General features: G+C 35.1%; 1 protein-coding gene across 3 annotated transcripts; it reads right to left on the bottom strand.

The window, feature by feature from the left end:
* Nucleotides 1-44: 44 nt before the first annotated feature.
* wdsub1 (WD repeat, sterile alpha motif and U-box domain containing 1) lies at nucleotides 45-26428 on the bottom strand. Of its 3 annotated transcripts, none has more exons than XM_015358720.2 (13): nucleotides 26329-26428; nucleotides 25382-25804; nucleotides 24614-24801; nucleotides 20862-20948; nucleotides 18481-18574; nucleotides 16294-16327; nucleotides 16054-16094; nucleotides 15853-15959; nucleotides 14943-14966; nucleotides 14055-14081; nucleotides 10898-11077; nucleotides 2552-2683; nucleotides 45-1538 (listed from the first exon to the last, which is right to left on the bottom strand). In XM_015358720.2, exons 2-13 carry the CDS (start codon nucleotides 25777-25779, stop codon nucleotides 1387-1389), a joined length of 1464 nt encoding a protein of 487 aa, XP_015214206.2. In that variant the 5' UTR covers nucleotides 25780-25804; nucleotides 26329-26428; the 3' UTR covers nucleotides 45-1386. The 3 variants fall into 3 exon arrangements, with proteins under 3 accessions (XP_015214206.2, XP_015214208.2, XP_015214207.2); XM_015358722.2 differs by having other exon boundaries at nucleotides 25382-25556; nucleotides 26329-26422; XM_015358721.2 differs by lacking the exon at nucleotides 10898-11077.

The raw sequence follows: 26428 nt of genomic DNA on the forward strand, positions 1-26428 counted from the left end.
AAAATATATTTTAGAAATAAAATCACACGTGAATGGCAGCAATATAAAAATTTCAATGTTTGTGTATTTATTTTTCTTGAAAATTACTTTCACAGTAGGTGACAACCCTAATCTCTTGACAGTTTTCAAGCACCTAATAGTACTATTCTGCTTTTTATGTTGAATCAAGAAATAAGTGAAAATAAGGCCAATAAAACAGCCATAGTATCCTGGGTACTGGATATGAAAAGTATGATATAATAAAATGTACTGAATCTTAAATACCCATCATCTTAAAAATATTACTAAGGTGCTAAAGGTGAGAAATATTTTTGCATGCATTTATTCTCTACCTGAAATGAACTAAAAAGTGCTTTTCATTTACCTTACTGGTTTCCACAAAAGCCTTTAGTATGCTAGCAGTGTCCTTCATAAAATTGGCAACCCTAAAAGGGTCTCCATTAAGTTATAAAAACTGGTTTTAGTGCAATATTGCTTTATTACTATTCACATTACTGTTTCATGTGTAGAGTTGACATTTTTCATTGTCCCAGGCTTTTCCTCCATGAAGGATTTATTAAGCCATTAATATTTCTTAATTACAATGCAAAATTGTTCATTGCATCTAATAGAACACCTAAATTAACTTAATTCTCCAAATTTGTCTTTCTGACCAGTTCAACCATTAACACTTCTTGTCATATGCTGAATATCTAGTTTAAATAAATGTCAACAAATCTTCTTGATCTCCTCCCCACACATACACCCTGAAAATTACTAACAAACATGAATAATATACAAAAGAACAAGTAATAGGTTTAATCCATGCTGAAAAGAGAAGAAAGAAAACAAAGTTTTGGCTGTGGAGCCTGCTTAGATTTGTTTTTAGCTGTTGGTCCCACTAAGAATGGCAGGGTAGTGTTAGGTTATTTTATGAAAGGCGAATTTCCACCACTGATAAGAAATAACTAAACACAGTGTCACAGCAGGGAGCCGTGTCTGAAAAATGATGTTTTTTGTACAATGCTTTTTATCTGGATAGTAAAAAAGGCTTAAACTAACATGGAGAAGGGTGTACCAAATTCTCAACAGTTTGGTTTTCATTGAGATAATGAAATGTTATGGTGGTCACTTGAACCTTAAAAATACAGAAATCTGATGAAAGGTCAGAGAAACCAAAAACACTTTATACTTACATTATACACATTTGACAAAACAAAAACAAAAAAAGGTTCCATTGAAGACATTTTCTTATCTAAAGCTAAAAACAATCTTTTTATTTCCAAAGTGCAATTTAAATTCAGAGGAATTTAAAAAAAAGCCATACCCTTGCTTCATTCAGAGCAATCAGACAAAACTGATTAGAATAACGTGATTGCATTTGAATAGAGGAGTGTTCGTGTTTGACTACTTGCTGCTTCTCCAGCGACTAATAGCCATTTTCAGGGTCCTGTTTGGTGTCATGACAGTGGATTTCAGAGGCAAATTAGTCATGGGGCTTGACCGCTTCTTTGTGCTAATCCAGCTTTCAATCGCTTCCCTCTCATACGAATAGCCATCTGTTTAAAGAAGGACAAAACAAAAGGAACTTTAGATTCTTAATGGACTTTAATAGCTTTAATATTATTATACCTTTTCATTAATGGGTGTTTTCCATGAGGATTCCTATCGACGGTGAATTTCTGAACACTGACTAAACTAATCTTACCAACTCAAACTATTTCAGACCCTTCTGGTGAACTCTGTGTTTCTAACTACTTGGTCATATAATATCCAATGGCAGTGTTTGTAAGAGAAGGGGTGGTACCCTGTCTAAATTCCACTCTGTGCTTGCACAATCTAGACTAGCTTCATTCAGTTACTGAAGTTATTGCTCACTTCTATACCTGATCTGCTCCACACTTACAGTGGTGAATAAAGTCAATTCCTGCTGTGTGTAAAATGTGTTGAGATCCTTTGGGAATAAATTCACTATCGAATTTCAAGATTTCAAACTTGACATTTCATCCTCATAGATTTGTCAGGGGGTAATTCTGCATGTGGTCATTACACGATTTGACTTCTATTATTTAAATATCCTCTCCTTGAGTATCCTCTTAAATATATCCTACAGAACTTCCAATTCAAACTGACTTCTGTATAGTCCTCAAAAGCAGACCAAGAGCTTGGACTTGAAGATGCATATGACTGAAAAGGTGCATAGATTATATGGAAAAGATCACACATACTGTATGTAACTTGTTGTAGGCTACATACTGCAACCTAGGTCAATGAAAGTCTGTTCATCAAACAGAATATGCAATTTCTTATGCAAAATGTTGGTAGAAAGGATTTTTTTTTAAAAAGCTAAAGGCTGGTTGCATACAGAAAAGAGGGAAGGAAAACAACACAACATGACATATACTGTAGTTTACTTTTTTACCTACTACTTTGTAGTAGCTTTTCAATCCAGTGATACAAAAATGGTTTCTTGAACATTGTTCTGCATTTGTTTTTTTCATGTGACGGATCAGAAATTCCACACAAATGCCTTGTTATGAACTCCAAAGTTGGTCCAAGAGAAATCAAATACCTGAAGCGATAACAGGATCCCGCATAACCTCCCTGGTTATTGGACAGAGGAACTCGTCTGGAATACCTGCCACTGATTCCATCTTCAGCTCCTCAATTTTACGAATGACTTTATTACGCAGTCCAACAGATTCTAAAACCATACAAAAAAGGAACAGAATATAAAATCCAATGATAATTTGCAAGGTTTCAAAATCCAATTTCGGACATTTGTACACTTCTATTTGCTACAGTATACCATATCTGAAACATGAGAAGAGAAGCAATCACATATCAAGATCAAACATTTTACATGTCATGCATTAGAGCAGATTTCAGGGCATATGGTATTCTACACATTAAACGCATTAAAGTACGTTAAACATTAAAGAACATGTGTTGATCCCTATATTTTCAAAGGACAACACTACTGATTGTGGATGAGCAAGTGTTGTTTTTATTGACCCTGCCTGCTGTGATATAGCCAGCAGCTTTTTATCCTGTGTATAGGGATTTGTGGTGCAATAATTAATCAGTGCATTGATTGTTGATTTGTTCTTAATATTCCCAGACATCAATTACAGATTAGTGAACTCAATGCACCAAATCAAAACCCTGTTTCTTGTTACAATTGAGCATGTAGGAAGGTATTTCTTCTAGTGGCAGCAGTATTGATTAGATGATAAGGCTCTTATTAACGATAAGGTTGTAGGTTCAGATCTCAGGTTTTGGGATGTAACCTCTTCTTATACCCTTGAAGATGGTACTTAAATCACACTGTTTCAGTGGGATATATATATATAAACGGATACACATGAAAGGTGCTCTGGATTAACATAAACAGTCAAATAGCGCATAAAAAATGTGGTTTTACTAGCATGCACAATTTTGGACTCTATGGTCATGTGCTGGAATGTCAGATCAAATGCAGACCTATTTAACTCTCATGTTCTTGATGTAAAAATAGTTTTTCCCTAGATACTGTATATAAAGCTGTTTGGAATCCTGAAATTTTTTCTTTTGATGATCATCTCATGGATAAATTCATAACAGCAAAACAGTCTAGTCCTGTTCTGGAGAGCCAGTGTATCCATGGGTTTTCATTCCAATTAGTCTCTTAACGAGCTAAACCATCTTGTAACTGGACACATTTAGCAGCTTCTTTGAGCTCTTTTGAGTACTGTTACATTAGAGACCTTGAAATTCTGCAGACTCTCCAGCCCTCTAAGAGCACTACTGAATACCCCTAGTTTAATCTGGAAAACACTTCAAATATACAGCATGTTGACTTTACTGTACAACAATGCACACACATGATAAATGGATACACAGTGGATCAAATTAAAATTGTGTTGGATATACATAATGTATAATGAATTACATTGTTTTACTACTGAGTCTATGTAATTTATCATAGTTTTAAAATTTTGTCAATAACTATCCCATTATGTTTTAAAGTAGTTTTTAAGACATGGGTTAAAATGCCATATTACATTAAAAACAAGCTGATTTTTTAATGATAGATACATTCACCAGGATTTCTGTATTTATTATGTACACTGTAATTTGTATGGCCTACAGTATCATTAAAATGTTTTGTTTCACTGTTAATGTGGATTAATACCAATGCACAACTGTAGTTCAGAAAGTTATATGCGTTTACATTAAAAGAAACTATCTAATGTCAACTACAGTATGTCAACTTGAGTATATTTTCCAGTTCTGTGTTTCTAAACTGTTATATAATTCTGACAAACTCTATTCCAAGGCAACTTTGTAGAGCGTTTTTAACAAAAAGGGACACATCCTGTTTTTATTGTATCTTCCATGAAAAATAAAATGTTATTTTGAAAAACATCATTTTTAGCAAAGCAAATGCCCTTTACCTCTAGTATCCTAAACTGTGGGCAAAAAAGGTATAACAGTCTAACAATGTTGCAAAATAAAATGAAACAAAACAATACTTTATTTAGGATGAAAGCTATTGCTGCCTTTTTTCTTTAGGCAATTGCATTTGTGTTAAGAACAGCAAACTAAACCAAAGCAATGCATATCAAGAAACTAAAGATGGCACTATTTAACGAGGTACAGTTATATCCCTCAGATACCTGACATTCTGATTTAAAAAAATGAAGGAATTGGGTTTGCAAAGCCATTTTGCAAAAAAAAATATCCAATTGCTTTGTAATCCCTTTTAAAAGAGGAGATGTATATTTTTTGGTCTTTCCAAACTCTAGCAAGGCTGATCATGTATACATAATTAATTCTTAATATGCAATTTACATATATAATTCATAAAACGAGTGTATTCCTAAAAAGCCAAATGAATTTAAAAAACATTGCCACTACTGCATTACTGATCGTCTTAACAATAAACTATAAAAATCCTAATAATCATACCCTCATCTCTACCATTATCTATTATAAATGTGTGTGAATGTGAGCTGATGAATGCGAGGCAGAATATTAACAGGATAATTCGTCACTATGAAAAAACGTAAAAAAATGAAAACCTTTTCAGAGTTACAGCATGTTTTAGACAGTTCAGATTCAGTTTTGTACTGATGCTGCTGAAATGGAAACAAGAACATCGTAATACAATCGTATTGTCAATGCATATGACAACCTCTATTGTTTATCAGAATGTGATAACACTATCACTGGACCTTTCTGGGTTTCAGAGATAAAAAGTTGAAAGGAAAAAAAATCAAGGTACTGTCTTATTCACATTCCCAATGGCAAACAAATGAGAAAGAACAACGTGGGGGTTAGAAATGAAGGCTGTGTCACACGAATGGGTTTCACTATCCATAGAAGTGGCATATCTGAAAAGTACAAAAAAACTGCGCAACACTTGTACTTATAATATACTAGTATACTTCTAACAAGCACGGCTAAATCAATTTACACATAACAGTGTTTTTTTAATGTATAGGACTATTTAACAAAGAGTGTAGTTATCTAAAGAACCTTATATGATTCAAGTATTTGTCTATGATGGAGCATCAAAAGGCACTGCCTATTTCTCATTACACCATGAAAAGAGAACTGAAAATGAGAACAGTTCTACTAATTACCATCTACTTTTACTAAAGCAAAAAAAGGAGCATTTGAAAAACTGCCATATTTATATAAAGCACCTGTGTGCTCCACTCACAGCTATTATAATACTTAGCAGAATATGAAACCAATTTCTGGGTTCTCTTTTTTTTCACATCCAGTAGCATCACATTGATATTAACTGATTCGTCTCCCCAAGTAGTAAATTACTGGGTTTCAGCCCTGTCTTCGTTACACACTGCAGGGCATCCCTGCTAACAAGAGAGGCCACAAAAACCCTCTTCAGCTGTCAAACAAAGAACAGTAATTTCAATTAAATCACACTCATCTTTCCTGATACTAAATGCTTGTTACTTCAATCAAAATCCTACTCAATGGACATGTTCATCTATTCAAGGACAACCTTCTCCTCCGAAACATTAATAACTGGAAATTCTGATTGAGCAATGCTAGACAACTAAAATGAAATGAATCCATCCAACCATTTTCTAACCAACTCATCCAATTCAGGGCTGTGGGAGAGGCAGAGTCTGTCAAGGCAAGCAACAGGCGCAATCTTAATTAAAATGTAGATAGTGAAAGGAAATTAATGTGTCTTCAGCTTTGCTGCTAATGTAATGAATACCAATCTGTTGGAAGGATCTTAAATGTACTAATAAGAACAAAATACGGTAGAAAGGATTTATCTGCAGAAAAACTGGATACAAGGCACTAATATGAAATTCCATTTTAACTTTTTTTTTAAAGTGTCAATACATAATGAGTACTGCATATGAAGGGTGTCTCACTGCATGAGAGGTGACATCTCACAGTCTGATCATGACGCAATCTCGGCTGCACAGAGTGATATCTTGTCTACAACAGCAGACACTCTAGACTTTCTACATTATCTTATCATAAATTACATAAAATGATTTATAAGACACGTTTAAGATAAGGCAAGATCTATTTTTATACTTGGAATATGATTCCTTTCCCTATTAATTCTGCAGCACCTGTAGACTCGATGAGTGAGCAGACGTGGGCGTAGGTTAAGAGTGACTTAACCTATTAAGGCCCGAGTGTAGGAGAGGTTGAACTTATGGTTCACAGCTTAATGGACTCTTTCTTGCTGGCTGTGAGCGGGACCTCCCAATCGGAAGCACACAACTAGATTGAGTGGATTTCAAGGGGAAAAAAAAGGACCTTGCTTGGTTTACTCTGCAGTGGCCACCTGATTATGCTGTGCACTTACAGTTTTTGCAAAATCAAAAGAGTTGAAATAGTAAAATAATTATACTGACATGCAATTTCCAAAGATGGTATTATACTAACATATTAAGGAGTATACAAAGTAAAAATAATCAGTATTCCCCAATTTCAGAAAATCAAACGAAAAACAGGCAGCAGCAAGTAAAATCTCTATATTCTACAAATGAGGTTCTGTCACTTTCTGTAACATTTAAAGGAAATTTTAAAATTAATATGAAAATGATTTTAGATTTTTTTTACCTGATGTGTCTAACCATGAGATCTGCATGGCTGTCACTGTAGTTTTGCTTTGTTTTTTGCTTGTGATTACATATACTGAGCATCAGAAGAATTTTATCACTTATAGCTATAGCAACCCCCATCAAGTGGGGGGCCTACTACTGTTTATAAGTCACAAGGACTGTCCCATTATGCTCATAATGCCTAGACAAGGATGTTACTGTTCACTGTCTCTGGCCCTAGACACCACACATCAGGCTCACCCCACAGATGGTAAACAGAGCTCAAGCCTGGCAAGTAAGACATCTATGGCACAACCTACTCCCTCATCTTGCAAGAATGTTCTCTCAGACCATAAATCTATCAATAACAGACAGTGGCTGCAATGTCTTGCCAAGTTAAAATTGCTGGCTGTGAGCACCACGGACAGCAGGCGACAGTGAGTGTTCAAGCCAGAAATGAAAATATTCATTGTTTTTTTAAAGCAGGGAATAGTCATTCTTCCGTGTTTTCCTTTTTTGATTTTAACCAGGCTTGACATTCAAATGAGAATTCACCCCATCCCCTGTGCCAATGGACTCTCTCACTAATGAGGAGATTTAAGTGCTTATGCAAAAGTCAAAGTTACCTGGGTGTCTTATGGTCAGTCATGAATGTTCAATCAATGTTGAAAAAATCAAATAAATATCTAAAATCTGTGTACTTTATCTTTGTAAAAATGCACAGAATTATATTTTTTATGTTTATAATGTATGAATAATTACTAGTAAGACTAAATAACAATGTGAGTGAAGTGTTGTTTGACAAACTGGTTTATGGACTGTAAGTGTTATAAATATTTCATTGTACAAAAGTACCAAAACTCATTCATATTTCATGAGAATGTATTAGTCGGGACATTGACTCATTGAGAGATACAGTGTAGCTCTCAGATTAACAGATTCTAAAACGGACCTTAACCTCGAACTAATTTATAACCTGGAAATCAGATCACAATATGCCAACAGAATGAAAAGACAGCAGAAAAAATACAGCATGCTGAAACTGGTCTACAACAATAATGGCTACGATCCATAGACTGCTTCAACATTTAGGCTCTCTAAATTTCTATGTTAAACCTTTCGCTAGAAAAGCTGAAAATTAAACTTACTCCCATGATCAAAGTTAAAAACACGTTGCTTCAAATGAAAGATTAGATTGAGATTAATCCAAATGACCAGATCCCATTCTGGCAGATTATTTAAACTGTGTGACATTTCTCAGATTCATTTACTGGAAATATTTACAGTAGATCACACTTTGTTCTACATTTTGAAGAAAAGGTTCTGTAGGGCAATTGAAGTTAAATTGAATTAAATTGATAATCCTGGAAGTCACAAAGCAGATTATCTGGTAGTTTGCATCATTCAATAATTAAAAGATAAATGGTCATGCCAACTGTTTCTAATATTAATAAACAACCAAAAACAGAAGCATTGTGCCATATATTATGTTGGAGAAATAATATTGTTTCAGCTGTAGGTGACTAGGAAGTGTCTAAGAGTTTAAAGAAAGTTTGTGACACCTGGCAGAGTAAACACTTCTAGCTTCAATGCAGAGGGGATGTTTTTGCTGAGTTGTGGGAAGTCCACTGATCAAAAAGAATTTTCAAGTTTACCTTAATATACAGTACCTATGTGATTATGTCTTGAGTTAATGATTGTCAATGGGCTGTACAAAAACACACCATTAAAGATCATATTAAGACCATAGAGAGGGGAGATAACAAAGAAGAAGGACAAGAAGAAAGAGAATAGGGAGAGAAGGAAAGTCAGACCACAAGAGAAGGTTGTGAACTTGAAGCTTGTGCCAGGTGAGAACCCTACTTCATGATAATCCAAACAAAACCTGACTGGAGCTTAGAAATTGAACCTTACTAAAAAGAGCTTGCTATTCTGCATTCCTGGGTAATAGAGACCATAGTTAGAGATATCTTTCCATCTTAGGTGTGCACATTTAGAATAGGGAGATAGGCTCCCATTTATTTTGTGTCACCTGGGTTAACAAAGAGAGTGATTTAAGTGCAGGTTGTATTGCATTCATAAAAAAAGGCATCTTATCTCTTATTTGGCCTCTGGAGGCATTATTTAAGAGTTTAATACTTAATACCTGGGGGATTATGGGTGATTAGAATATTAGGCCTCTGGAAGGCCTAGTTTGTACATTCTGTAAATTTAGTAACTTGTGTGTTGTATGTTTTGCTGTCTGTAGCATAGTGTTTGTCTTGTCTTTTGTAATGAATATTTGTTTAACCAAGTGTGTCTGTATTATTACTCTTTTTAACAAAGATGTGCCAGAGAATAAAGAATTCACATGCCTTTAATTATACCAACCGCTCGGGTATATTCTAGAGAAATCACTTACAAGTTGAGGGTATGAACATTTATTTTACTTTTTTTATTTTACAGGCTAAACCACTTGGTCAATTCCTGATTTTGACCAGTTTTGCGAACCCCCATTTGTAAAAATATACAGTATTGCAGTGGAAAAACATGTACATCTGCTAATTACTGAAAATGATCTAAACTGATTTTATCTAGTACATCCAACTCTATCTCCATCTACAATCTAAGAATACAGCTAACTTTTTACACTGTAAATCTATTTCAGACTATTTCAAAACTGTTTCACTATGTTTTAGGTATAAATTGTTACTTTGTGGTAAAATCACAAACACAGAGTCAAAAGCAAGTATTCATGCACTGCAAAATAAGTTGCAGACAGTAACAGTCTGAAACATATTCTTATCAGAAATATAAGGGAAAACACAGCAATTAAAATAAAGTGTACACCATGCTATATTCATTAAAATACATTGCCAAAACCTGATATCATGCATGGCAAAAAGTATACACATGCTTTAAATTTCTACATCTGCCTTTTAGCCTTTAGAAAGCTGCTTGTATCTGACCTGTAAAACGTTTTCCCCACATCCAGCTTCATAACTAGATGTTTTGGCTAGATATCACACTTTCCAATTCTGCCAGCTGTGAAAGTAATTGTTTTAATGTTCACAACATTTTCTTGGCTTATTAACAAACTCTGTGTCTCTACTTATATGAGAGCTAGTTGGAAGTTTGTGGTCTGTATCAATGATTCCTTGCCAATTACAATTATGAGTACAAACCAGTACAACTGTTTGCAGAAGTCAAAACTATTCACCTTTTCCATGCATGTATGTTATTGCAATGTATTTTGCCATTTAAAGTACCGTGTTATTTTACTGTTGTATTGTTCTTATACAAAATAAGAAATTTTGAAATTAATTGCATTGCATTTTTTGTGTGCAGTAGGTTAAGGAGGAGACAAATACTTTTCAACTGTATGTCTTTCATTTAACTCATTCATTAATGGAAATTCTGAAAGCTACAGGATTAACTTTTTCTATTGACATATATTTGCTTTGGATCCTTTACAGGCCTTGATATGAACTGTAATTAAAATAGTGTCTAGGATGAGTCATGCTATCCACAAATCAAAGTAAGAAATCTTTTTTGTTTTGTCGAAATTGCCTGGGTTCTTGAAAATGGGGATCAAAAAGATCAAAACTTAAAACTGTCATCTGTTGACTTTATGCTAATCGTTTCTGAAAAGCCAGAAACAGTAAATCTAATGATCATCTGTCAAAGTGTAAAAGAACAACCACCTTAACTCTTAACTGGAAACAAGATTTTAATCAGTCCTTATCTCTCAGTCCTTGATCACAGAACAGGAAAGGTGACTATTTGGAAGCTCAAACCAGCATAAAGTTAAACATTACATCATTCTGGTACAAGGGCCTGTTCTAAGTGATCCTTACCAATATTTAGCTCCGTGGTAAGAGTTTCCTTATTCAACCTCATAAGCTCGCTGCCATCAATGTTGTTTGCCTTGAAAACTTTGACGAGCTCCTCCAAGCCCTCTTCGCAGAGCCAGGCCATGACATCTTCCTCCGACCACTCACTAACCAACAGTTTGAACCTGCCCGACAGCTCCCTTCCTGAAGAACACAAACAGGAAGATACTTTCAATAAAGCCTTTCACATATATAATCAAACCTCACTTATCTAGAACTCCCTTCTGTGAGCATGGCATGAAAACGTTCCATTCACATTCCAGTTAGTAACAATGCTTCTCCACTTCACTGTGTGCTTTTTTTAAAACTTGGATAAAAAAAAGAGATGTGAATGCAGATCACTGTTTCATAATCTGTTTACCCAACTAACTGTACATTCTTTTCTATCAATAATGCTTTAATCATGTTTCCATGTCCTCGGCATGTTTATCCAAACTCCTCCTGGGATTTGTTCTGCTAGCTTTGTGCCAGCCCTTGGAAGTGCACTTGAGATCAAAGAAAACCTTCAGACGACATTGTTGAAACATACTGTATATCATTTTACGTTCATCTTTCAGATAAAGCTATGGTGTTGTTTCCAAACCCACTAAATAACACAGCACTCCAAATCCATCATTTACATGTCCTGTCATCATACTGTTGAATGGTTGCAATGGGAGCTGAGGATGTCTCAAAATTAATTTAACTGAATAGCCTCTTCCATATCCACCAACTTTGCATGAGCTATGGCTTGCTTCTTCAACCAGACAAATAACACTGCCACAGTGCTACCCCGTCAAAATGAGGAAGTTGGGGTTCATACAGTAAGTGGGAAGCTGTTTTTTTTTTTGCATTAAAACATATTTTGATATTTTTGTTCCTGAAATAATTTACAATGCCTATGTTTACATTAGACTGAAGTATACATAACACAAACCATTATTTCACCAGTTGAAAGTTTAGTATATACCACTATTTTATTTAAACTGTATATTTTTAATAAGTGTTGAAAACTCTGAATAATTAAAACAGATTCTAAGGATGTTAATACACAATGGTAAAGTTTCTTAAAAAATGTTTGCAAATGAGAGGAGGCTGTTTAACACATCTAGATTTGAAAGTTAGTAGCTAACTGACCAGAGGATTTCATCTGTTCCTGTAAAGAAGTGATGCTTGGCTCAGATCCCCACATCCCTTTGTGTATAAAAGTGCTTCCAGTTCTCTTTTAAATAGATTTCTCCAGAGTTTTATTGTGTCCTCTGGTTTGTATTTCACTGTTGAATCAGAAAGGTTAACATTAACGTCTTTAACAAAGTGTTGTGGGGGTATGCAATAAGCTATAAGCTACAGTACGTCGTAATGTTGTTAAATTTGAATCACTGGCTTCTTTCAAAAAACATCTCCATGTAACCATTCTTTATAACCTCTTATTATTTTATATAATTTCATTGGTAGCTACTCATTGTTTTCCATTTTATATTTAGTTTTGTTAAATGCATTTAATATCCTGTGTTGTCTAGATTAAACATAATCTCTTAGATGTTTTTACTCTAAACTGAATTTTATTTGTTGATTCTAAAGTGTTTGTTCATTCTCCTACTTTGATATAATATGCAAACTTGACTAGTTTACTAACTACACCTGTGTAAATGATATAAATCAGGAATATCACTGGACCTAAAATCCCTGTGGTACTCCACTGATTCCATTTCCCGAGTCTGGGAATTTTCCCCATATCTGTACTCTGTATTTTCTTTTTTTTTTATTAATCAATGAGCAATACCATTATTTATATTAACTCGCTTAGCTATAATTTAATAATTTTCTAAGAATTAGAATCAAACACCTAATGAAAATATATACCGTATCATACACTTTATTTGTATCCATTACTGCTGTTGCTTGATCAAAGAATTCTAACAACATTTTCTTAAATCCATGCTTTTACTTAGACTCCTATTGCCATATATCCATTTAGATGTACTTATCATTTCCATAATCTTACATGGAATAGGAGTAAAACTTACTGGTCTGTAAGTAATTGACTCAGTTTCGTCTCCCTTTTATGCATGGGTAAAATTTTCCATTTAAGTGGTTAATACTACTTTCTTAAGTGACTGATGGATGTGTGTTGCTAATATAATACTAATACAATTTCTTCTTTAATCACAAATGGTAGAATAGTGTCACACTCTTGAGATCTGTTTATCAAATGGGCTTCCAATACCCACCACTTCTGTACTGTAGTTCTTATAGTTCCTTAAACTGCCTTTGTGCCTTTCTGCCACAGTGATGCCCTGTTCCCTTTTAACGATATTATAAAGCTTCAAAATCCCTAAGACTTTTTCCAGGATGCTCCATGTTGAACAAGCCGAAAATCACAAGCTTACAGATTATTTCTAAGTGGGCATTTTAAAGGATTTTTATTTAGGATTTTCGGATCCAGGTAACTTTCTTTGGAGACAAAAGAGACAGTATAGCTGCTTCTGTAATCTCTAACCTTGTAGACCTAAGCCTCCAAAGATCTCACTAACCATTGTCAGACTTACTGTGGTTGCTTGTACACAAAAGACCCTACAGCTCTAAAATCAAACATACAACTTCAGGTTAATGCACTAGGAAAACAATTAGTAAAATCACTGACTTCAACTGTTTGGCTATTTGGCAAACAATTTCTTACTCAAAATGTATTCTGGTCTAGCTTATAGTTTCTACACATTCACTTACAATTCATACTTGTTTTGTAACATAAACAGGCAAAGTGTTCCATGCTCAAGATACTGACTGTGGGTGCTTGCAGACCTATTATGTTGTAAATCCTAGAATATTCTGATTGTACTTTAGCAAGGTTAAGCAAATACCCTTTGGGAGAGCTAATTTATGAGGTTTTGAGTACAGTGCCAAACTCCTATCCTTGAGATTTAATGCTTTTCGGAAAATCTCCCCATACATGTTCCTTCATCATCACCTCCTATGAAATGTCTCAATATACAAAGACCTCCTGACATTTAATCAATTACATGCCACTGGATCTATGGGACTACTAAAATAAAGGATTGCTTGCCAAGCTCCATTTCATTTATTTAATGCAATATTAAGAGTAACAGCAATAAAAACTGAAGTAAAATACATGTCGTCTTACCTACATGTGAATGGCTCATTGGTTCAACTAAAAAGGAAAGAGAAAAAAATAGAATAAAGATTTAAAAACAAATAGACTTGTTTATGGCTATGACCTCCACAGCGGAGATATAATCATCTAAAACTGTGCAAAAAAACAATAGAAGATAAAACAATAAAATGTATAATACCAAAGCTGTCATTTTTAAGTATAAACTGTAGCTCATGAAGAATCTACACCATGAATAATATTTGGCTTAACCTCAACGCTATAACCCATATTAAAGTTGATCTGACGTACTAAGGGGTCAGAAAAGAACATTTAATCCTCTAAAAAGCACAAACAACTCCCAAATCAATTTTAAATGGTCCTAAGCCTTGTGTGCACATTGAATTAGGAACTAAATGCTTTATACTAATTGTAGATGCTAATTAATCACACTGACAAGTTTCTGAGAAGCCCTGCCATGATAAATAACACTGACTTCCAAGAGTTATGGGATTCTGTCTGATCGATTAGAATTTATTTAAATTTATTAAAATGTAATCTGTGCTAAGGGACAATTATCATTTTTAAAATCTCCCCAATTACGAAAAAAAAAACAAAAATGAGGAAATGAGGAATTAATAGGACATGGAGTTTCGTGCAAACAAATATCAATAACCTGTAATTACAGCTTACACAATGAATTGTCAAGAATAAGAATTAAAAGGTGACAGAAATTATTTTTACTTTGTGGGTAGGAACTTCATCGTAAAAACGTTCTTATGCGTTGCAATGCTTTTGCTGCTGTTCTGTCCTTTCAGCCTTCATTCTCTTCATAATAACCCACCACCAAAAAGAAACAAGCAAACCAGCACTAAATGTGTTTACTGTCCCCCAAGAGCAAGGTTAGAGGAACCAACTTACCAGGTAAAGACTTTCCTTGTTTCCCTGGAATTAATTTAGAAGGAATAAAGTCAACAAATGGTACACAAGATATATAACAACAATACACTGTTCAAGAAAGCTACAGTTAATAAAAGCTAGCAAGTTGTGTTAGTAATAGAACATGTTCAGAAAAGTAGCACATTGGGAGGTGAAGCATTTAAACCCTTTTTTGGAAGAGTATTTTGGTATTACTGCTGTCACCACTAGTTACTTTCAGTGCCAAATCCTCTCTAAGCTCTTCTTCTTCTTTATGGTATCTAAGCAGACTGTTGTTATCTTTCTTGATTTTGATATACAGTATATATTGTGTAATATTTCTAATACTGTTTTAGTGCCATTGTATTTTTTTCCTCAGCTCATGCCCCCTCACTATCAGTCTGGCCAGGGGCTCCCAGTGACACAGTGATGCCTGTGGCCTCCACTATTTGCAGGCTGTCAGTGATTGTCAGTGACGGGTATCAAGTATAGGCCTGAACTTCCAGTTCAGGGCTGAGTTGGCCGTGATGTGGTAAAAGGCACGTGGCACTAAGGTGGGTGAGTTGGAGGAGCCCGCATAGACTTCCCCATTCTCTCCTGATGTGTAAAACACACAACTGACCATTCCAAACTAGGTATTGCAAAAATAGTGATCTTAAAAAACAGTTGGTAATATGCATGTAGGGTATCACTAAATCTAGTTACTGTATATTGTAAATTGGTATAATGTATTAGGATAGCACACATCAGTAATTAAGCACATCACAGCATCATTTCAATTTTTCTGGTACTTTCTGTGACTTTTAAGTCATGAATGTATTGTGCAAATAGACAAATGCGCATGAGTTTACTGAGTTTGTTGTAGAAATGAGATATATAGAACTCTTGCGGAAATGTGAAATACAGTACTAACCACAGGGACTGGCTCCATCTTCCACCCTCCAAACATTCACTGTCTTGTCCATTGACCCTGTGGCAATTAATGGCAAGTTTGGTGCGAAGGCACAGGCTGTGACATATCTGAAAGATCATCATAAGAGTTTTGTTGTTATATTCAGAACTCGTTTTGAGGGAATAAAATTTCAGTTTATCTATAAAAATGTAAGTTCTTTACCTTTCATGTTGGGTCAAGGTGTAAAGCAAGATTCCTTGATTCTTAAAAAAAGAAACACAAAATTACACAAATTATAATCATATAATTTATCATTGCACAGGTTGTTATTGGTTTTCCAACATCTTGAAAAACTTAATTCACAAATGCTACAAATTCCGACCTTAAACAGCAATGGATACAAAATTCTTGATTCAAAAAGTTAAATAAAACCAACATTTTATAAAAAAATGTATTACTTACAGCATCATAGATAGTCACAGTTTTATCCACTGAACTGCATGAAAAGAGCACATAAAATAAAGATGTAAAAAACACTTCATACAAGAATCCTACAAAATATGAGCTGTTCACACTGTAATCTGACTTTGTACAGACCGACAATTTAGTGACCATGCTATTAGTATCAAAAGAGACACATTAATACACAAAATGTATAACACCTTAAAACCAGTTGCCAGTTATAATTCTACTATAATGACGAAAACGCACAAAGAGCATAACATCATAATTCTGATTTTACACAGCCTAAGTTTATATTCCATCTTCTGCAAAATTAATTTTGTGACACAGACTTTAGATAATGACTAAATGTTAAGGAAGTTGCACAGTCTAAGCATACAGTAAGAGAAATACACACAGTACAGTATAAGTTAGGCAGTCCTCGTGTTCAATAGCACAGATCCCTCTGGTGGTGATGAAGTGAAACATTTTACCTCCTCTTTTAGAATAATTGTGAAATGTGAAAAATGCTAAGATCTACATTGAAATTTTAATGCTTTTGTTTCTTCCCTTTAAAACATTTAATGAAATGAATTAAATATTAGTGGAGTAAGTAAGTAAAGTGAGTAAGTCTCAGATTTCCCGGCAAGCTCTTAATAGGGTTCTCCATGTGATTTTATCAGCATAACATTATGCTATATAAACACCCCTTTTGAACTACCAATCTATCCAAAGACGAAAAAACCTACAATGACTGTAAATCTACTGTACATCTACTTGGCTGATATATACAAAAACTGTCCGACAGACCTAGGATCCCCTATACTGTTATATGTTATATGTTAGATACTGTTATATGTTATATGTTCTCCCACACTCGCCCTCCTGTCTGATTCTCCTCTTCCTCAGCCGGTTTTTCATGTACTGGTGATCTCAAATGGTACATAACTAGTGCCTGATGTGAGCAAATCGAGCAAAACACGTAAGATCATAACAATGACTGATACTGTATGTTAAAATGCTGCTTAATAGACTTCTGTACATTTAAAATACATTTCTTTTAAACTGATTGCTAAAGAAATACTTTACAAATGTGTGATTGTTTAGTAGTTTAAAATCTAAGGTTATAAATAAGGTCCTACAACTCCAGAGGAGTTCTAAATATGTGCATGTGTTGTAAAGTTACAGTCCCCATCCCTACCATATTCAATTGCTTCTAATGGGAAAAGGGTCTAATGTCTTAGTTCTAACAGCTCCGGTGCGCCCTCTTTTACATTATTCTTATAGGGAGAAATTCCCCCATATAAGCCATTTTGTTAGAAGCAAACCAATTCTGATACCTAATCACAATGCACAGCATACCGTATCAGGGACCCCTTGCACAGTATTACAGAAAAGAAGCCTAAGACTTCAGTTAATCTCTCAGAAATAATCAACAAATAATGTAAGTAAATACTTCACTGCTTTCCTGTCAGAGAGTACATAACAAAGAGTGCGAAAACACCCTTTTGAGGTCTAACTGAAAGAATGAGTCCACAAAGGACTTTGCATTTAATAAAGCCAGAAACTGGTGACTTACATGGTACTCCCACTCCTTCATATACTGTATAGACAAGTAAACACACATTCAAGTTTAAGCAAGTCTGAACAGGACATAATCCCATGTATATCACGGGAATATGTCCTATTCAGCTACATAATACATTGAGTTTGGGTCAGTTCATTGTGGGAACCTATGTTACCTTATATCCTTAACAAAGAAATAACACACCTGCAGCACATTTTTCAGATATCAGCAATCTAAAAGCCTACTCCAAGCATAGAATCTCTATGGGGGAGTTCTAAGATGTACGTTTACTGTAATGCTTTCAGAGGGAGTGATTAAGACAGTCTACACCTGAATAGAAGGATTCATGTATATGGTATAAGTATTACTACCAATATTATGTACAGTTCCAGAACCACCTTCCTCAACCACCCACACACCTAAAGAAGGCTCCTCTGTTGAAACATGTTTTTTTTTTCCTCTTTACTTTTACACAGAGTTAACCTTGTTTTTTTTAACCTCACACACAGACACAGCTCTCCACCTCTAACTTATGTAGATACTGTTCATACAAGTCCTCCAAAAAGAAGGTTTTGAGTTGGGGCTGGATAGCCCTATTCAGGGCTGTTAAAATTTGACTAAGAAAAATGAGAAATCCCTACCCTGATGCTAGTAGCTGTCCATCTGATGAAAACATGCAGGAAAGAACAGGAGCACTCTGACCCCTCAATGTGTACATCAGCTCAAGTTTACAACCTGTAAATCAATACAAAACAGATTTATAGCAAATACATTGCTGTTTTAACGACTACTTATTTACTCTAAGACCTTTGTCACCTCTTTTCTCCTTCATTGTCATTACTTACGGTATATTTGGAACATAATAAAATCTCTTTTAAGCTGGGAACATCTCTTATTAACCGCAACGCATCCATTTATAATTTTACCTCTCATTTTTTAAGTACAGTTTTTAAGTGATAAATGAACAGTAAGTCCAGAGCAGCCATAAGTGACACATATAGCGTAAATAACACTACATTAATAAGGCTGGCTTCAAGAATAAGATGTGCCTGGATGACATACTTAAAAGACTTAGACCTATGTCAAAAGCACGGCTCAATTTTGATAAGCAGGGTAAAGGGCAAAGGCAACGCTGCAGTCACTGCCTGGGAGTGCCATGTGTCAAGAGAGCCAAAGTAGGAAGGCAAATGAAATGTAGCAAAACCAGCCTATTGAACTCTACAAGGCTGTTGTAAAGCCTTGACTACAACGCTACACTGACTGGCTTTCATGGTTATGAACAGAGAAATAAAAACACTGGTAATGCATTTAATTTTTCCTGAATCCTGCAGCAATAGAAAGAAGAGAATGTCACCACAGCAGGAAGCTGAAGTGCACATCTTTCAAAGACAGGGGGTGGAATGGTTCATCTCACAGCAGCCTGAGCTATAGCTGTAGGAAGTAGAGGTCATAAAAACAGAAATAATACACAATGCTGTTTTTCTCAGACAATCAGAAATCAAAACAGCAATGCCATTATTCTTTTCTTCCATCTACTTCTTCTTAAAAGCCATCTTTATTTCTGGCGCAAGGCTTGTGAGCACTAAAAACATGAGAAGTCTGCAAGGCAAAGGAAGCCGTGTGGCTCATCTAACTCGTTTGGTATTCAGCAGTGAATTGATTTGAGCCATTTCTTCTGACTTCATTTAGGCATTTCTTGAAAGAAGCCAAGGTATCAGTTTCTTTTGTTTGCGCTTGCCTTGCATTAAGGTGTTTGCCCTAGTGTTACTGCTGTGTCCAGTGACTGGAATCCGGTCTTCAAGTCCTGTGCATACAATCGACTTGAAAAGTTTCATGCGAGCTACTGTACATTAAAACTGTGCCTTCAGAAAAGCAGACTCGTGAACAGCTTGACAACAACACCAGCACAAAAAGACATCGACAAAGAGAACAGCGGGGGATTATTTACCAGGCTGAAAACATTAATTACTATACAAATGCAGTAAATGTGAATGGGGAAACATAATTCTACAACCCTTCCAGTTTTAGGGGGGAGCAGGGATTCAGTATTTCTGATTGTTCCACGTATTTGCTATGCATGCCTGCTCACGCTGTCTGGAGGATTCTTGTGTGGAAACAACATTAAAACAAAGGCAAAACAACAGTCCCGCAGGGATGTGACACAAGACCCAGTCCTCAAAGAGCCATGGCAGTTTCCACAGCAACGAAGATATTAAATGGTACAAGATTTAATGCTAGACATTGACATGTAGGCAGTGTACGTGCAAAAAAATACATTGTCTATGATCAAAATTTCAATTTAATTTTTTAATGGCAATTAACTTTCAGAATTCTGGTTATCACCTCCAATTTTGTTGCTAATTTTGCTTGTTAAAAAGGTGAGACATTTAGAATGGAACTCTATTGCCTGAGGTGAACGGGGGTCTTGTACCAACAGAGACAAGCAAAAGTTGTGACCGTAAGACAAATGAAAGATTATTGTGAAATCATATTAAGTATGCCTTATGTGACCCCCTGCAGCTATATATCATTAAACTGCTAATGAAGTATTTTCTGTTCATTTCAATGCTGCTAAAAGAATATAATAATCAAGAGTGTTTTATTACCTACAGTTTGCCCCAAACCAGGCTACAATTAGCTGCCCTGTCATTTCTATGATCTCTATATATATCAATGGAGTACTTTTATAACAGACCACAAAACACCAGACTCATGTTGTTCAGCAATATTTTTGTGTTTTCTTCATGCTTTTTGAATGTCATATTGTTTTAATGCAGAACACTGAGCTCAGGGCTTACCTGTAGCATTTTAGTATAAAACAATACTATATTTTAATCATAAAATAAAATAATAAACAGTCACAAAAGCATACTTTATAAGCCAATAAATTTAATAGGCGGTGTACAATGTACATCAGAAATAGTTGTAGATGCATATTTAATTACTCATTTTAGATTCATAGCAGAGGAATCATTTATGTCTCTTTTTATATATTAAGCTTCTAGTGTTGGGGAATGTGTACCTGATTCTCCATGAAGTGTGACAGTCCATATTTTCAGCATGTTGTCTTGACCACAGGAAGCCAGTCGGGATTGAACTGGAAGGCTGTCTAAAAAGAGTAAAGAAACAACACACTTAACTACTGTAAATTACAGGAATTGTGCTATTTTTAGAACTCCTCTTGCTCTTTCAAGACAATATGTTATATATAAACAAATGTATCCTGGAAAGTAAAAAGCATTCTCAGGAGCATTATAGAAACCAACAGTCCATTAGAACTATCCTACAATTGCATCATTCCAAACAACACTTCTAATATTCGTAATCTGTAGTCACAATGTAAAGTAGTAAATGTAGAACTACCCTCTACTGAATCCAGATCCACAGCCAAATCAAAATACATCTGTAACAACTAAATCAGCCACATGAACACCTCTGCCCTGCTCCATTACAGAAGCAGTGGAAGAGATGAATTTTACCATTGGTGTCAATTTATAACTAAAAGGGTACCTTCAACTGCAAAACAACTGATACAACATGCCTGAAATTCAGCAGCTTGTGGCCCATAAGACACAAACAACATGCCAGTAAACTATTTTTTACAGAGGTAGTGATAATGTCATGCTTATGAACCCTAATAAAGGAGAAATAGCAATGCCTGGTTACTTAACTCATGGATAGAGGGGCTTGTGGGTTCAAAATCCAGGGAGTGTGCTACTGTTATACCCTTGAGCATTATACTTCACTCGAATTGCTCCAGCAAATGATCTTCCATACAAATATTTACTTTTAAGTCATCAATGAAAACAAGGATTTGTCCTCTATCGACTTAATACATTTGAATGCTTTTGAACAAAAGGAAAGCACTTAGCCATTTAGTTCATTTGGTTTTGGTTACTCTAGGTTTTAGCAGCTAGGTAACTTGTTCCATATGCCCACAACTCCATACCTCTTGTTCTCAGGTATACCTGGTTAAATAAATTGTAAGTTATCAATTTTGAGAATTTAAAAATCCATAACACTTCATTTCTGTGTGGCATTGCCTCCATTTTTATTCTAAGTCTTTTTGGAATTACTGGCTAATAGAGGTAGCTTTCTTAGCTAATGTCAAAACGTAACTGTTCTAGCAGAACACCTTCTCTGCTCATGTTTATCTATATGACAACATTCTTGTGGAGGACTATTGCTTTACATATGATATATCTGCACATTTGAAAAAAAAGAGGATTAGTGACTGAAAAACATACATAGAGACAGGGTGTATTCTATTTACTTGTGAGAATCATGTTAAAAACAGGAAATCCACATCCATTTTCATATGAAAGCAGATATCATGCGACAGTATAAATGAGTTTGAGCTATAATATTCTCAGAAGCACATGTAGGAGGATGTCCTACAATTCCACTAATTTTTAACCATGGTGAGCTGTAAATAGCTGGGTTGGGCGGTGTCATTTTATACCTCCATATTAATTTTGAAGCTGTTCTTTAATTCAAATAGTCAAGCAACTAATTAGCAGTGACAGTCCAATCATTCATTTCTAAATGTATGCTACCCCATCAATAACATTTTTTTAAAAAATGGGCAAGTGTGGTATTTTTTAACAATTAGTCATGTTGATTTTACAATTTAAACTCTGTTAGTATGAACATTATTCACAGTCTTACACTTTAAATAGTTTCACACAAAGTGTCACCATATTTATCTATAGACTGCATATAGAGGTGCATTAGTATGTGGACAGCAAAGACACAACCAGAATTTAATTCCAATACATTAAGAAACAAAAATATGGTTAATTTCTCTATTTCTCTGTGGGAAATAGCATCTACTGGTTTCTTTAACTATATAATGCACAGAAACCGAATTATAAGGGTTTAATTATAATGCTGTAGATGACAAAAAATGTTGTCCAAAAAATGGGAATTTTCCAACAATGAAAGGGAAATGTCTGATATACTAAATTAATATTTCACTCAGGTGTTCACTTTAGAAAGAAATCAACAACATGCTTCTGGCAGTGAAAGGACAAAGGTCTTTATTATGTAGTATTCGCATATACAAGGCAGAGTTGTTTCAGGTACAGAAACCACTAAAGGTTAATAAATTTTCAGTGCCTGATGGCCTGATGGTATCTTAGTAACTATCCTTGAGAAAATGAGATGTTATATATAAGCCATTGATGTAACTCTATTAACCATGGACTAAGGAAATATATTTCTAATTCATAAGAAGGGTGACAAAAGTGATCCAAGTAATATAGACCAATCAGTCTGATTTCTATTGTATTTAAGGTTATAGAAATAAATATCAGAACTAAATCAAAGGATTCCCTATAGGGAAACCATTAGAGAACACTCAATATAGATTTGGAAAAGTTAAGTCTTGCTTAAACAATTTGTTATGAGTTCTCTGAACAAGCAAAAAAAAATGGATACGCACAGAGCATATGAATTGGGATATTAAGGGTTAGATTTGCAGAAGATTTTGAGAAAGATCCTCATTAAAGATTAATTCCCAAATTAAAAGGGGCAGCCAATATGGTAAATGTTCGTGTTTGTTTTCTGTTTATTCAACTGTTTTTAATCCCGAGTAGAGATATGGGTGAATGCTCTAAAGGGATGATTTAATTAGTGGAGTACGTCAGAGTTATATACTAGGATCAATGATCTTCTTAAGTCTGGTACAGCTAGTAAATTAGTCAAGTTCAAAGATGATACCAAAAAAGAAGGATTAGCAAATACCGTAGAAAGAATAAATTAACTTCAAAGGGATTAAGATAAAATTCAAGTTTGGACAAACATTTGGCAGATGACCAGATGGAGATTCTAGATAAGTGCAGGGTTTTGCATGCATGTAGTAAAATTGAACTACATGTATGCAATGGGAAATACTGAGTACACATGAAAAAAAGTTCTAAGTGCGTATTATGTCACATCATTAACATGTTCTATATGTGTGGGGAAGTAATAAAAATATGAATGTTCACAATTAATATATACAATGAATTGTGCAGAACTTTAATGGATGTGATTCATGCACTAGTAAGGCCTCATTTAGAATACTGTAATATAATACATATACATAACATTACACAATTGTACAGTTTTGATTATCACATTATAGAAATTATATATTGGTGATCTGCATTCAGTCCAGAGAAGAGCAGCCAAAAACATTATGTAGGTTAAGAGACTATCCTACACTGACAGACTTTAAGTAACTGAACCTTTCTAGTCTTCAACAGAGGAGATGAGGGAACATGATACAAGTACTTAAAAACCTCAAAGGCATTGTTAAAGTCAAGGCATTGGACTTCTTCAGCATAATCAGTGAAACATGAACAAGTACATGCAAATGGAAGCTACATAGAAATACATTTAAAATCGACAACAGGGGGCATTTTTATGTGGGAGTATGGAACACGCCTTGTTGTTGAAGTCAATAACCTAGCTTCATTAAAAAAATGACTAAAGGAGATGCTTGGATAAATTAGCTGGTACCTAGATGATCCAAATGGCCTTCTCTCGCTTGTAGTGGTTCTGATATTCTCTCTCTTTATATACTGTATATATGATATTGATATAAGATATGATAATGATATTCTTATAGAGTATAAAGAATAATTTCTATTAAGAAAAAAGGTCCTTATACACAATCTGAAATTTTAATGAAGGGCACTTGACAGTGAGAAAACAATTTAAAGCTAGTAAACTCTGTGTCATATTTAAAATATAATAAAGGAGTAACACACTGACTTATATTAATCTTACCATTGACTGGCTGAGGAGAAAAATGGCAGCAGGTCACTCCAAGGTCATGGGCATTTTTCACAGCAAGAAGGTGATTCATTTCAAGATCCCAGACTCTTATATCTCCATAGGTGGATCCAGTTACAAACATTTGGCCACAAGGAGAAAATGAACACGCAACCACTGAACTGTCTTTAACAGAGCCTGACCTGAAAGAACATTAATTTTAACAATTACAAAACAATGCAAATCTAAATTTTACACACATTTCTTTTATGGTGTAAACACTATATTTCTTGATGACGAGAGATTTAAAGATCATCATGTTGAGCAGAAAATTCTTCCCTCTTTGGAATTTATATTTACCGGGACACTGAAGACTCACTTGGAATGTTTGTTTAAAACAGGGCCAAAAACAGTTTACAGAGCTGCAGAATGGTTAATTTTGATGTCAAAACCTTATCAGTTGTCTAATGAGCCTTGCCAAAAGCAATCTGTTTAGTTTTACAGACTATTAATTTTTGCACCAAATCTCTCAACACTGGTTTACAACCCAGAAATCAATTTACAGCAGATAGAGTTGAATGTTGTTTAATTAACTAATTTTAGTAAAACGCATCGCAAGCATTTCGAATCACCAAAGTAAAACACTGCACGAAACGTGAAAATGGGGAACCGAAATATATTTGGTGGCAATTTTGAGTTTCAATTGTTACAGAATATAAACTTGTTGCACTGGTTCCGATTAAAGTCCTAACACCTGCTCTTGTGCAGTAGCAGTGACTTTACCTGCGGAGTGTTTTCGACTCGACATCCCACAGCATCACAGTCCCATCAGATGCTCCAGACACCAGATAGGAGGAGTTCGGAGAGAAAGTGCAGATCCTGACTGGGCTGCGCCCGTGATGCTCCAAGACCGCTACAATCTCTCCAGTGTCCATGCTCCAAAGGACAGTCGTCCCATCTGTTGAACAGGAAGCCAAGAGCTCACCAGAGGCGCTGAAGCAGCAACAGTGGACCGCATAGCCATGCCCGTTTAAAGGGGAAAAGGGGAGCTCCGAAAAGTCATCAGTTGAGTACAGCCGAATTGTTTTATCTAAAGAGCAAGTTGCCAGACACGTAGGGGAGAAGGCACACCAGTTCACGTCGTCTCTGTGATCTTCGAGGGTACAAATCAGCGAGACCATTTTGACCGCAAAACCCAGACGTCCCCTGAAAAACAACCATTTTATTCATTTTTCACTTCTCAACGCAAGGTGGCGCAGCATTACAACGAAAAGAAAAGTGGTTATTACGGCGATAGTCATAATAAAACCTAAACTCCATAATGCTATTTTCAAAAACTGATACGTGCGTATTAGCAAATCATGTTTCAAATTTTAACTTCTTAGCTGCATCCTAAAATTTCAGAAACAGTATATTCATACTATCCAAAACTGTGCAAAGGTAACAAAGGATGAGAGTGATGGGTCGTTCACTGTGAAATAGGTGCTGGGATCTTCACACTGGCGAGCAAATAATGCGGCGATTCATTCAGCATTTTTGTTTTTTTATCATTTCAGGACAGAAACAGGTACTACTGATAACGCTGTTAAACCAAGAACATTTTTACAAAACGAAATTAAAATACTATATCAAGGGGAACACTAAGTTAATAACTGGTCAGTAAGAAAGGAATCAAATCAAGACGTAGAACTTTTAACGCCATATGAAAAGGAGGAAACGTTTAATTTTACCTTATTCATGGGAGAACTTCCTGTTTACACAGAAAACGCCTCCGTAAGAGCAGCCCCTCATTCGGCCCTCGTCACATGACACTCCAGTCGTAAGCAGCGT

The sequence above is a fragment of the Lepisosteus oculatus genome, chromosome 12 (genome assembly GCF_040954835.1).
Source record: "Lepisosteus oculatus isolate fLepOcu1 chromosome 12, fLepOcu1.hap2, whole genome shotgun sequence".
Classification (NCBI taxonomy): domain Eukaryota; kingdom Metazoa; phylum Chordata; class Actinopteri; order Semionotiformes; family Lepisosteidae; genus Lepisosteus; species Lepisosteus oculatus.